This window comes from Solanum pennellii, chromosome 3, assembly GCF_001406875.1.
Source record: "Solanum pennellii chromosome 3, SPENNV200".
NCBI lineage: Eukaryota > Viridiplantae > Streptophyta > Magnoliopsida > Solanales > Solanaceae > Solanum > Solanum pennellii.
The window spans coordinates 70549926-70561174 of NC_028639.1; the positions used below are offsets into that span (position 1 = coordinate 70549926).

Sequence of the window (11249 nt, forward strand, 5' to 3'; positions counted from 1 at the left end):
TTTAAAAAGAAATAAAAGCAGGTAGATGAACTATTATTTATTTGAAAGAAAAGATTAAACATGACGTGATATAGATGCAGATTACAAAAAATTGAACTTAAATTTGATATTTGTAAATTTCTGTAACTCCTTATTTCGAATATATCGGACACAATTTCTATATTTAATTATTTTTAATACTTGTATATATTTTTAGAGGAGAAAATAGAAGCTCCCGGCCCATGAAAAGACAAGAGGAGTCGGGTTGAAGTCAGAGACCCGAGTCCACCAGCAAAGACTTGCTTTTTTCCCCCAAAATTATCCTTATAAGACAAATCACTTTCGTTCCCAAATCTTAAAGCCTAATCAATTGGCATTGACAAACTTCATAATCCTGTTGATTTCGTTAATCGATCTCCGTCAAGATGGTGTTAGCACAATTAGGGGGGAGCATCTCGCGTGCTCTCCAGCAGATGAGCAATGCCACAATCATCGATGAAAAGGTCCTCAACGAGTGCCTCAATGAGATCACCCGTGCTCTTCTACAGGCCGATGTTCAATTTAAGCTAGTTCGTGATATGTCAACAAATATCAAGAAGATTGTCAATCTTGAAGATCTTGCCGCTGGACACAACAAGCGTAGGATTATTCAACAGGTTTGTATTCTTTTCGCCGGAAATTTTACCTCGTTATGTTGATATGCATGTAAAGATTATCTTAGATGAACTGTTGAGAATTTGATATACACGGAGTAATGCCTAAAAGAGGCTGAAAGATTTTCAGGACATATTGTAGGCGTCTATATCAATTTCTTTGCAGGTTGGAGGGGAACTGTTCCCTTCTTCTTTCAGTGTCTAGTAATTTAGATAAACAATGGAGACATCTTTTTACCGCTCAATACGTCTCTTAAGTGGTGAGACTGGTACACAAGCCTCCTCCAATGTTGTTAGCTTATGGAGCTGGAAAGGCATCTAACAAGCTCCAATGTTGTTAGCTTATGGAGCTGGAAAGGCATCAAACAAGAAAGGAACACTAGTACTTAATAAAAAAACCAAGAAAAGAAAGCAAATGAAATTATAGGCCATCTATCATGATATCTCTTCACTTGTTTCTTCCTTCTTATGATGCTTAACTGGTTTTCTTTTGTGTCCAGTTTGGGCTTCATTGTTTTTTTCTATTTTCTTAATCATTTTATACTTATGTTTTCCGCACTATCTTCTTTTATTGACTTGAGATAGTTTCTTTCATTTGTGTAGGCTGTGTATAATGAGCTCTGCAAGATATTGGATCCTGGGAAACCTGCATATACACTTAAAAAAGGGAAACCTAGTGTTGTAATGTTTGTTGGTTTGCAAGGTGTGTTAATTTATTTTTCTACCTTAGGTGTATGTTCTGTAACAAGTTTATATGTGAGCTAGCATTAACAATCTGAGCAGTAAGCATTATTTGGCGCAATTATTATAATGCACACCAAGAGCTTTTCCTCTTCAATTACAAGATGGTATCCTTATGTCTTGTAATTTCACACAGGGGCTGGAAAAACTACAACGTGTACAAAATATGCTTACCACCACCAGAAAAGGGGTTGGAAGCCGGCTCTAGTCTGTGCAGATACCTTCAGAGCTGGTGCTTTTGATCAATTGAAGCAGAATGCTACAAAAGCTAAAATTCCTTTTTATGGAAGGCATATCCTATTCTTAATCTATTATTTTTGTTGATATTTGATTATTATTGTTATCTCCACACATTTACATGCTTGATGCTCATCATACTATCTAATGAGGGTCTATATTCTTCTGTTCTTCTTCCTGACAGAAGAAGCCGAAACTCATCATTTTTGTTTGTTTAATCCAATCAATATACAATGTCATAGGTCCATAAGCATTGATAAATTTGAAGTGCATTTAGATAAGGGAAGTGGAGAATGAAACCTAAGAAACATTGCATGGTGTATGAAAAAGTGAATGGTTCTTTGCTAAGAAATGTCTCAAGATTAAGTTGATTAGCTGCCTGCTGCCTAAAAGTCATCATCTGCACTATCAGTAAAAGCCAATCTGTTAGAGTAATTAAGCTTTCTCAGTGTTTTCCTTTAAAATTCTTTTGAGCCAATTTTTCATCCAAACGGGAAAAGGAGGAAAAAAAGAAAGCTATTCTTTTTGCTGCTAGGTTAAAGAATATACAGAGCTTACCTGTTTTGGATGGAATTTACTGTTGTTGTGTATCTTTCTGCATAGGACTGAACCTGCAATTAGCAATCTGGTCACTTTAAACTGCATCACTGTTGTAATCAACACCTCAGGCCATTTTGTTTTAATTGAATGAGTGTTTCTGCAACAGCTATACAGAATCAGATCCAGTGAAAATAGCTGTGGACGGTGTAGAAACATTTAAGAAGGAAAATTGTGATCTAATAATTGTGGATACCAGTGGGCGCCACAAACAAGAAGCAGCTCTTTTTGAAGAAATGCGACAAGTTTCTGAAGCAACGGTATGTTCTACTGTGTTCTATATTTTCCCTTTAATTAGATCCTCATCTTATTGTTTTCCGCAGAAACCGGATCTCGTGATTTTTGTTATGGATAGTAGTATTGGACAAGCTGCTTTTGATCAAGCTCAAGCATTTCGACAAAGTGTTGCGGTTGGAGCCGTGATTGTTACTAAGATGGATGGCCATGCAAAAGGAGGTGGTGCCCTAAGTGCGTAAGTTTTTAATCGTTTGGCTGTAGCCTTAAAGAAACTTCTTAAAGTTTCCGGTACTCTTAATTAACTACAAAGCATATGTTTAAGCTCATGGTATCAGCTTTTAACATTTGAAATTCTAGCCTTGGTAGCTCAAAGCTGCTGGCTGCTGCTGTTATTTCTTTTTTCGTGTTTTTGGTGATACAACCTGTTAGTCTGCTTTTTCTGGCTAAGAGAAATGCTTGTTGGTTACCTATTTCTGTCGCATAGCAAACCATTAAGATATTCCTGCAGAAAATGCTTATTCTTTATCCAACGAGATTTAGAAATTGATGCTGAACAGTTTATGCAAAACTAGAATGGTAAAACTTGGAACTACTGTCTTTTGGCTCCAAAAAGCTCAAAACATACTGCCTCTATAGTAGATATATCCGTCTTTTGTTTACAAGGATTTTTCATATTGGTGGTGTTCACCCCAACTTGTGGTCTTTTGCGGGCACATGTTGTCAAGGTAGTCTTGCTTGCAAAGGTTGGAGAAAATTAGCTCCAAATTAGCTCCATCGCGTGTATTACGTGGGATGAAGATTTGGGATCTCCAGGTTGTTAATCTATCACAGCCACTAAGACATTCCCTTGGGGACTTCACAAGGATTTTGTTATTGATTTTCACAAATTATAAGTTGGATCAAGTTTTGTCTGAATATTCTGCTGAATATTTATTGTCCGTTTCTTTGGATTAAAAAAGATTTATTTGTTCTTTTGCTCTTCCATCTGCAGAGTTGCTGCAACTAAAAGTCCAGTCATATTTATTGGAACTGGTGAACACATGGACGAGTTTGAAGTTTTTGATGTTAAACCATTTGTCAGCCGTCTTTTAGGTTCGCATCCTTCTGTTGAATACTTGATATTGTCAACTTTGCTTGGACCTATGTTCCTATTCCACTGCCATTGATTTTGTTCTGCTGAACTATCTCTAGGCATGGGTGACTTGTCTGGATTGGTGAACAAGATACAAGATGTGGTCCCAATGGATCAACAGCCTGAGCTTCTTCAGAAGTTATCAGAAGGACATTTTACCTTGAGGATCATGTACGAGCAATTTCAGAACATGCTTAAAATGGGTCCCCTTGGACAGGTTTGCCACTCACTTAAATTTATCTGATCATCCCTCATCCCTTCTCTCTCGCTTTCTCCCACTCCTTTTGGAATTTGGCAGACTTCTTCTGAATGATATATCATTGATAATTTATTTTTTGGAGACAGTAACAACTTGTATTCTATTCCAAAACAAAAATCAGAACCTGCCACAATAAGTTACAGATTCCTAATTACAATTGTGGAGAGTACTAGGAAGATCTTTAATCCTATACCAAATTTACAAGGAACCTAAAACATCTTTAATTGATTCTAGATCTACCATGTTCTCCTGTTTACACCAAAAAAGAAACAAAACTAAGCAGTTCATCTTAATTGCTCTTGTTTTGGAAGCATCTGAGATTTCCTTCTTTCCACACGGACCACCAGATGCAAGCTGGAATAATTTTCCATCTTTCTTTATGCCTGGAAATGCTTGCATAACTGCTCCATAACTTCAGGGTCTGCGTAACTTTCCTAGGCATAACCCATTTCATGTCCTTCTAATTGATAAAGACATTCCACAAAATGTTGGTTATTCTACAGTACAGGAAGAGATGGTTGACAGTCTCTACTTCTTCTTCACCACATAGAAGGCACCTAGGACTCAGTTGAATATTTCTTTTCATGAGATTTTCCTGGGTCAAAACTGCCTGCTTAGCAAGGAGCCAAGTAAAACAAGACACCTTGTAGGGGATTTTAGTTTTCCATATCAACTTCCATGGCCATCCATTCCCTTGACTGTTACAAAGATTAAATTTTTTGTATGCTCTTCTAACACTGAAATTGTCCCGGTTGTGATCCTGTCATACCAAACTATCTTGTGCATCAATAGTTCCTTTGAACTGCCCTAAAACCTTGTAAAACTCCACCAACCTTTGGATCTCCCAGTCATTTAGAGGTCTTCTAAAGCTCAGATTCCACCCTTGGTTTGACCACATCTCTGCTACAGTGGCTCTTTGCTGCTGGTTTAAGGTGAAAATATCTGGGAACAAGGTTTTTAAAGATCCTTGTTCTATCCATCTATCTTCCCAAAAGAAGTTTTCCTTCCATTTCCCAATTTAACGCTGCAGTTTTCTCTGAGCTTTGGCCAATGGTTTCTGATGGCTCTCCAATGGCTTGATCCATAAGTGCTAGTGACCGTCTTAGTTATCCAGAGATCCTCCATTTCATATTTAGCCTGTATTACGTCTTTCCACAGAGCTTGCTCACTGCAAGCAAATCTCCATAGCCACTTCATCATAAGCCACTGATTTTGAATTTTTAAATTCCGTATCCCCATCCCCCCTGCCTGTTTACTCTTAATCAGAGCATCCCACTTGACCAAGTGAAATTTCTAGGTTTCACTATTTTCTTTCCACAGGAAATTCCTCCTCAAAGCATCAAGTCTGTCAATAACACCATCAGGAATAGGGAAAAGTGACATCATATATGCAGGCATAGAATCTAAAACACTATTGATGAGTGTTAAAGAAAGGTACTGGCTCTTCCAATTCACCAACCTTTTTTCACATTTTTCAATCACCCCTTTCCAAATGCCTATAGATTTGCTTTTGGCTCCCAATGGCATTCCCAAATATTTAGTTGGTAGAACTCCCGTCCTTCCGCCCAAAATCCTAGCCAGAGAGTGTAAATCAGGAACTTCATTTACTGGATACAAGAAACTCTTGTTCCAATTGATGTGAAGCCCAGAGATAGCTTCAAAAAGAACGAAAATTACCCTTAAAATCTTGAGTTGGTTCTGATTAAAACCAGAAGTAATAGGTTTGATTTCTGAATCAAACAATTGTGTGGAAAAAAAACAATTGTTCGGCAAAACCAACATAAAAATCCCAGTTGGTAAAAAATCAGTCATATCAGGTTTTTTTAGTTTCTAAAATTTTGTTTTCAGCCGCCATTTTCTTCATCAAGGTCCCACATTTCTTGATTTTTTTTTTTACTTTACCGCTTTTTGAACTCTATGAGAGAACATTCGGGTCCCTCCTTTCCCTACTGCTGCTCCTCAACCCCCTCCCCCTGCTTTTTTCTCTTTTGGTTTCTTTCTTTCTTCCTTTTCTTTTTCTTCTTTTGCCTTTAACCATTTCAAAAGAAAATCTAGTTGCATGTACAAATGTTTTTTTGCTGTTTCTGAAATCTGTAACCATATGAAATAAGTTACTATGGTTAGGGATTCAGTGATATGTTTTCACAAGTTCAAATCTGATAAGACTTCTTTTTTCCAATACTAAATCAAAAAACAGTTGTTTCTGAAAGCCCAATTAAAATATGTTTTTTTTTTCAAAACAAATTCCCAACCAAATCAAAAGAAGAATTTTGTTTTGGAGAATTTTCATCATTTGTACAATTCTTTCGAAAAGAAGTAGCTTTCATATAGTATATCCCAAAAGCTTACGATTTCGTTTTTGTTAGTTCTTCTAGAAAATCTCTTAGGATTGTTTCTATTTTCCATCTGTTCTTAATCTTCAGGTTTATAAATTTAAAGATACTGATCTAGTAACTTTAGCAAGTTGTTGAAGACCATTTGGAGCCTGCTGTTTCATTTAGGCTTTATTTGGATTGGTAGATTTTAAATCCTTCCAAGAATTTAAAATTGTTAGTAGGCAACTCAATTGTTTATTTGTTAACTTTCCATAATAAACATTTTATTTCCTATATTGCTATCCATTGCTCAAACTGCAACGATTTCAAAATGGCACTAGTGTTGGAAAAAATTGAAATCCACTAAAGATAGTTAGAAAATACTTGGGGGTTTGGACAATATTTGGTTGGAGAAAAGAAAGGAGTTTTGAAGTAGACGTTGGAAAAAGGTATTTAATTTCAAATTGTATTTGGACAATAACTGGTTGATGTTGAAATAAAAGAGTATTTGAAGTTGAAGTGGAAGAAATGTATGTGGAAGTTAATTGTGTTTGAACATGAATTTCACTTGGAATGAGTTCTCTGAGCACTCAAATTATCAAATTAAATATGGATCCCACATTAGGTGGCTTGTAGCGACTTGGCAAATTGATAGTTGATGCTATTCGTGGAAATGTTTCAAGCATCTTTATGCGTTTTCATCCAAATAGATCTATGGATTTCCAATCACTTGAGTCTCATTTGAGCATTAATTTTTCCTACCAGAAGTTTTTTTAACACATGAACATTAGTTTGATTGGATGGGAATTTTTCTGCTCTTCTTCTAACCCCCCCCCCCCTCCCTCGTTTTGTTTTGGTTCCCCCTCTTTGATTCCTTCTTTATTTTACGAAGCCACGCTTGTGCCTGTTTAGCTTTTCGTTCTGGAGGTTGATTGATATCGTTCTGGTTGCACATCATTGATGTTCTTTTTGGTTTGTGTAGGTTTTTTCAATGCTTCCTGGATTTAGTGCAGAGATGATGCCACAAGGTCGTGAAAAGGAAAGTCAAGCAAAGTTTAAACGGTATATGACAATGATGGACTCCATGACTGATGAAGGCAAGTGAGCTACATTATATGTTCTGTTTAAGCTATTTGTACACCGTATTTAGAATATAATTTAACCTTTTGATTTGAAATTGATAACATAATTGCAGAATTGGACAGTACCAATCCAAAGATTTTGACTGAATCTCGGATCATGCGTATAGCTAGGGGATCTGGCCGCCTCGTGCATGAGGTGATGGAGATGTTGGAAGAATACAAACGACTTGCCAAAATATTCAGCAAGATGAAGGGTCTTAAGATTCCAAAGAAGGGAGATATGAGCTCCCTGTCGAGAAACATGAATGCACAAAACATGAGCAAAGTCCTCCCCCCTCAGATGTTGAAGCAGATCGGTGGAATGGGTGGTTTGCAGAACTTAATGAAGCAAATGGGTTCCGCCAAGGACATGATGGGTATGTTTGGTGGTGGTGGTGGAGAGTAATAATGGAATCACAATTGAACTACAGTTTACGTCATCAATTCATAGTTGGTGGAAATAGCATATAACCAAATCTCTGTCACTCCCTGTCTTTCAAATTTTTGAATCAGATACATTTGGTAAATTTATTTGATTTAGAATGAAACACTGTATGGTTTTGATGCTCCACTTCATGCTATGCTTGTATGACATGATCTCTTCATACGCTGCTTTGTGAATTATCTGTTTACTGGATGTGACTAATGAGCAGCCAAGTTGCTATTTTGACCTTTGCCGATATATTTGCACAAATTCTCTATTGCACATTGTATTGAAGTATTTCAGTGAGCACCTATGAGTTGGTCTTTCATCAATGGTGTCTGGTTCTCTGCGGTCTCAGGTTATATAGCAGTACAATGGAAAGCTTTATTTCAAACTTAATCTTCAATGACAATTTTCCAATTAGTCACTACTATTACACAATGGAGATGAAATAAGACACGTACAGTAACTACAAGGCCATCTGAAAGTAATAAGAGTAAGGAGGAAATATTATACAAGCTTCCCCGTGTTATTATAAATACGCGTTTTGTGTTTTATAAATCACCCATCTAAAGACTTCGTAAGAGCTGTCTTTGTAGAAGGGTTATCTTCCTCATTGTCCTTTGATCTACTAGCTGTTTGTAGTGCATAACGAATGACAGAATTCATCTGTTTCCTCAATTTGGCATTGTCAACATACACATCAGCTAGTTGTTTCCTCAATTCATCCACTGTTGTGCTTGAATATTCTCCATCAAGATTTCCACCAGCAATAGTAGTTTCAACATCTTGTGCCAGGATCTGGGCCTGTTTAAGACACCAAGGAAGAAAGAGGAATGAGAGAGGTTTGAGCATGTTCATGCAAGTTTTTCCTTCCTTATCATAATGACTCAGCCAATCTACAGAATTTATAACGGCAAAACATAACAAGATCTGAAACACACAACATTGCAAGAAATGTATAGCCATGCTAATTCATGTAGGGCTGGATATCAAACAATCAAGTTACTACTTTGGTAGGTTGCTACGTCTAAGTTAGATATGGCAAATCACACTAGCATATGGTATAATACTATGATATTATCTTGTCCTTATAACCCAGTTATTAAAAGCTGGGTTCCTTGTTGTTCCTTTATCTGCTTAGCAACAGATATAATTGCTAAGCAACACATGAAGTAAATTGGCAAGTCAGAAAAGGTGATAGCGCTCTCCTTGTTTTTTACTTCTTCGTTCCCAGGTGGTAGAACTCTCTATTTTTTTTCCAACCTTTTATCTACTTATGTTCTTGATTCCCAAGCACCAAGAACAGAACAATAAAGACAGTAATACCTCAGTATAATCAAAGCGTTCTCCTCTGGTAATCAGAGTCCACATAAGATGCAAAAAAATGTTTATAATCTCATCCAATTGTTAAACAAATACTCTTTAGGGCAGGATATTGGTTTCTTCATATTCTTCCCATTTTTTCCCTTTCGCTAAAATGTTTGGTATATCTATTTATTTCCTTTTGGATGTTGTACAGAAGACTGGAAACTTGATCTTAAGAAAAAACACGGATCTCAAGCATCTGAGTAGAACATGAATTGTATGTAGAGTTTCTGTTAGAGAAAACCACGTGTAATTCAAGAGCATTTAGGAAAAGCACAGCCAAGAACAGCCCAAATGAAAGCACAAAAAGTAAAGACACACCTCTGCAAGAAGTAGACCTATTCGATCATCAGATGTTGACAGCATATCAATGGCATCCGAAGGGATAGAAGCATCCAGAACCAGTTTATTTTCTTCCTCGATGAGAAAACTGACACTGCATTCCTCCAGTCTACTGCGAAGAATTTCATACTCATGCAGCAGCTTAATATTTGCAGCGGTAGCATGTTCCCTAGTTTGCCTTTCCTCCCGTAAAATCATCTGAAAGAAAGGAACATCATTATTTTCACAGTTTATTGAAGGACAGACCTATGGAGAAAAATTTACAACCCCACCCTTCCCCAGGGACAAGAAAATGAAAAGCACAATATATCCTTGGTTTAACCCTAAATACAAGAGATCAATTGCATATCCACTGCACTTACAAGTATCCATTTAAAGAATGACTATGCATTAATAAAAAACAACGAAGTGAATGATTACTTCAACTTCTGCCTTCTCTTTTGCCAAGTTGCTGAGCTCTTGCTTGAGTTCTGTGTGGGAACTTCGTAGAGATTTAACCTCCTTGACTAAAAGTTTGACATCTGTGTTGGACTTCGACTCCAACTCCAAATGGAGTTTCTGCAAGCTATTGTTCTGCTGTTGAGCAGCATCCAATTCTTGGTACAGTCTTTCATTCTCTTGTACTATGATTCTTTGAGCTGATTCCATCCGAATCTTGTCAGCCTTTACAATTTTCAGTAAGAACTTGCTCACTGTCCGAAATATAGAAGAAATATCACATTTTGTAATAGAAGAGAGTGACAGTAGACCTGTTCAGCCGCCAGCTTCAATTCCATCTCCACACACTTTCTTCTAAGTTCCTCCATATCCCATTGCATTTGAGTAAATTTTTCCTTCTCAGTTAGAACTGCTTGCTGCAGGTTCTCTTTGCCACTCTGTTTTAGGGAATCAAGCTCAATTTCCAAATCTTTGACCTGTGTAAGTCCACAAATGGTATTATTAGCATCTTTATCATAACACAAGATCGAGAAGTCCAGCAGTGATATAACTCATATTCGTAAAACAGACAAGTCCAGCAGTAATATTACTCCGGTTCTTTGGTTTAAAAAGTATTTCGTTGGAAGTTCGGATCTACAAGTTGAGATAAACTTCTAAGCGTAAAATGATTATCAAACATGTATATGTAAGAATTACCTAGCCCTATCATAACCCCATTTCCATTATCCACCTATACTTGGGGTGGAATGAGTAGGAAGGGAAGTGTGACTGTGACATATTACATAAGGAAATATCAGAATGAAGTTCTCTTTACAATGGGAAAGAGTGGTGGCAAGGAGGAGAAGTATACGAGCTTGTATGGGCTAACAATTTATGAGTATATCACAGGAGCTTGTCATTAGAGACCTTAGCTGGGGGGTAGGATATTACAGGAGAGGGTGCCTGAAGACAAGTTGTTAAGACTGGTCTTGCTGGGTAAGACAAGTTGTTAAGACTGGTCTTGCTGGGTCATTCTTCTAACCAATTCTTCTGGAAATTTCACAAAGGGAAGCCCAGTGCACTAAGCTCCCACTATGTGCAGGGTCCGGGGAAGGGCCAGAATATTCCAATTCTGATATAAGAAAAGGCAACAAAGGACATTACATGATGCATCAATGCAGCAAGCAAAAGAGAATTCTGCTTTGTAATGTACAAAAATAGACAGGTTGGCTTCTGCCATTATCCAAATTAACACGTGTATTTCGTACGAAGGAAAATGTTTTCCACTGAAAATGATTCCTGGAAAACAAGTGGGTTTCTTACTTATTTTCTAGTGTTTAGCAAGTAAATATTATCCCAAGAGCATTTATAAGTAATCTAGCAAAACACTATGGAGGTGGGATGGGGAGTGGGAGGTCAGGGGTGTT

At 37.2% G+C, this 11249-nt stretch overlaps 2 protein-coding genes across 4 annotated transcripts in view; one reads left to right on the plus strand and one right to left on the minus strand.

The window, feature by feature from the left end:
* Nucleotides 1-238: 238 nt before the first annotated feature.
* On the plus strand, nucleotides 239-7938 carry LOC107014378 (signal recognition particle 54 kDa protein 1). Its single transcript, XM_015214262.2, has 9 exons — nucleotides 239-635; nucleotides 1236-1335; nucleotides 1510-1663; nucleotides 2317-2467; nucleotides 2531-2679; nucleotides 3436-3536; nucleotides 3636-3793; nucleotides 7133-7247; nucleotides 7346-7938. Exons 1-9 carry the CDS (start codon nucleotides 405-407, stop codon nucleotides 7675-7677), a joined length of 1491 nt encoding a protein of 496 aa, XP_015069748.1. The 5' UTR covers nucleotides 239-404; the 3' UTR covers nucleotides 7678-7938.
* A 121-nt stretch (nucleotides 7939-8059) lies between these two features.
* The window catches only part of LOC107014377 (PX domain-containing protein EREX), a 6925-nt gene continuing 3735 nt past the window's right edge, over nucleotides 8060-11249 (minus strand). For all 3 annotated transcript variants that reach the window (XM_015214260.2, XM_015214259.2, XM_015214261.2), the window contains 4 exons: nucleotides 10155-10319; nucleotides 9826-10068; nucleotides 9385-9603; nucleotides 8060-8502 (listed from right to left, as the gene is read on the minus strand). In XM_015214260.2, the coding sequence (XP_015069746.1) occupies nucleotides 8257-8502; nucleotides 9385-9603; nucleotides 9826-10068; nucleotides 10155-10319 (873 nt within the window). In that variant the 3' untranslated portion in view covers nucleotides 8060-8256. The remainder of the gene's footprint in view (nucleotides 8503-9384; nucleotides 9604-9825; nucleotides 10069-10154; nucleotides 10320-11249) is intronic.

Excerpts from the sequence above, each read along its gene's own strand:
- LOC107014378 (XM_015214262.2), top strand. The coding sequence starts at position 405 with ATGGTGTTAGCACAATTAGGGGGGAGCATCTCGCGTGCTCTCCAGCAG. Across the intron at positions 1,664-2,316 it reads AAAATTCCTTTTTATGGAAG|CTATACAGAATCAGATCCAG; the intron begins GCATATCCTATT and ends TTTCTGCAACAG. Across the intron at positions 2,680-3,435 it reads GGAGGTGGTGCCCTAAGTGC|AGTTGCTGCAACTAAAAGTC; the intron begins GTAAGTTTTTAA and ends TTCCATCTGCAG.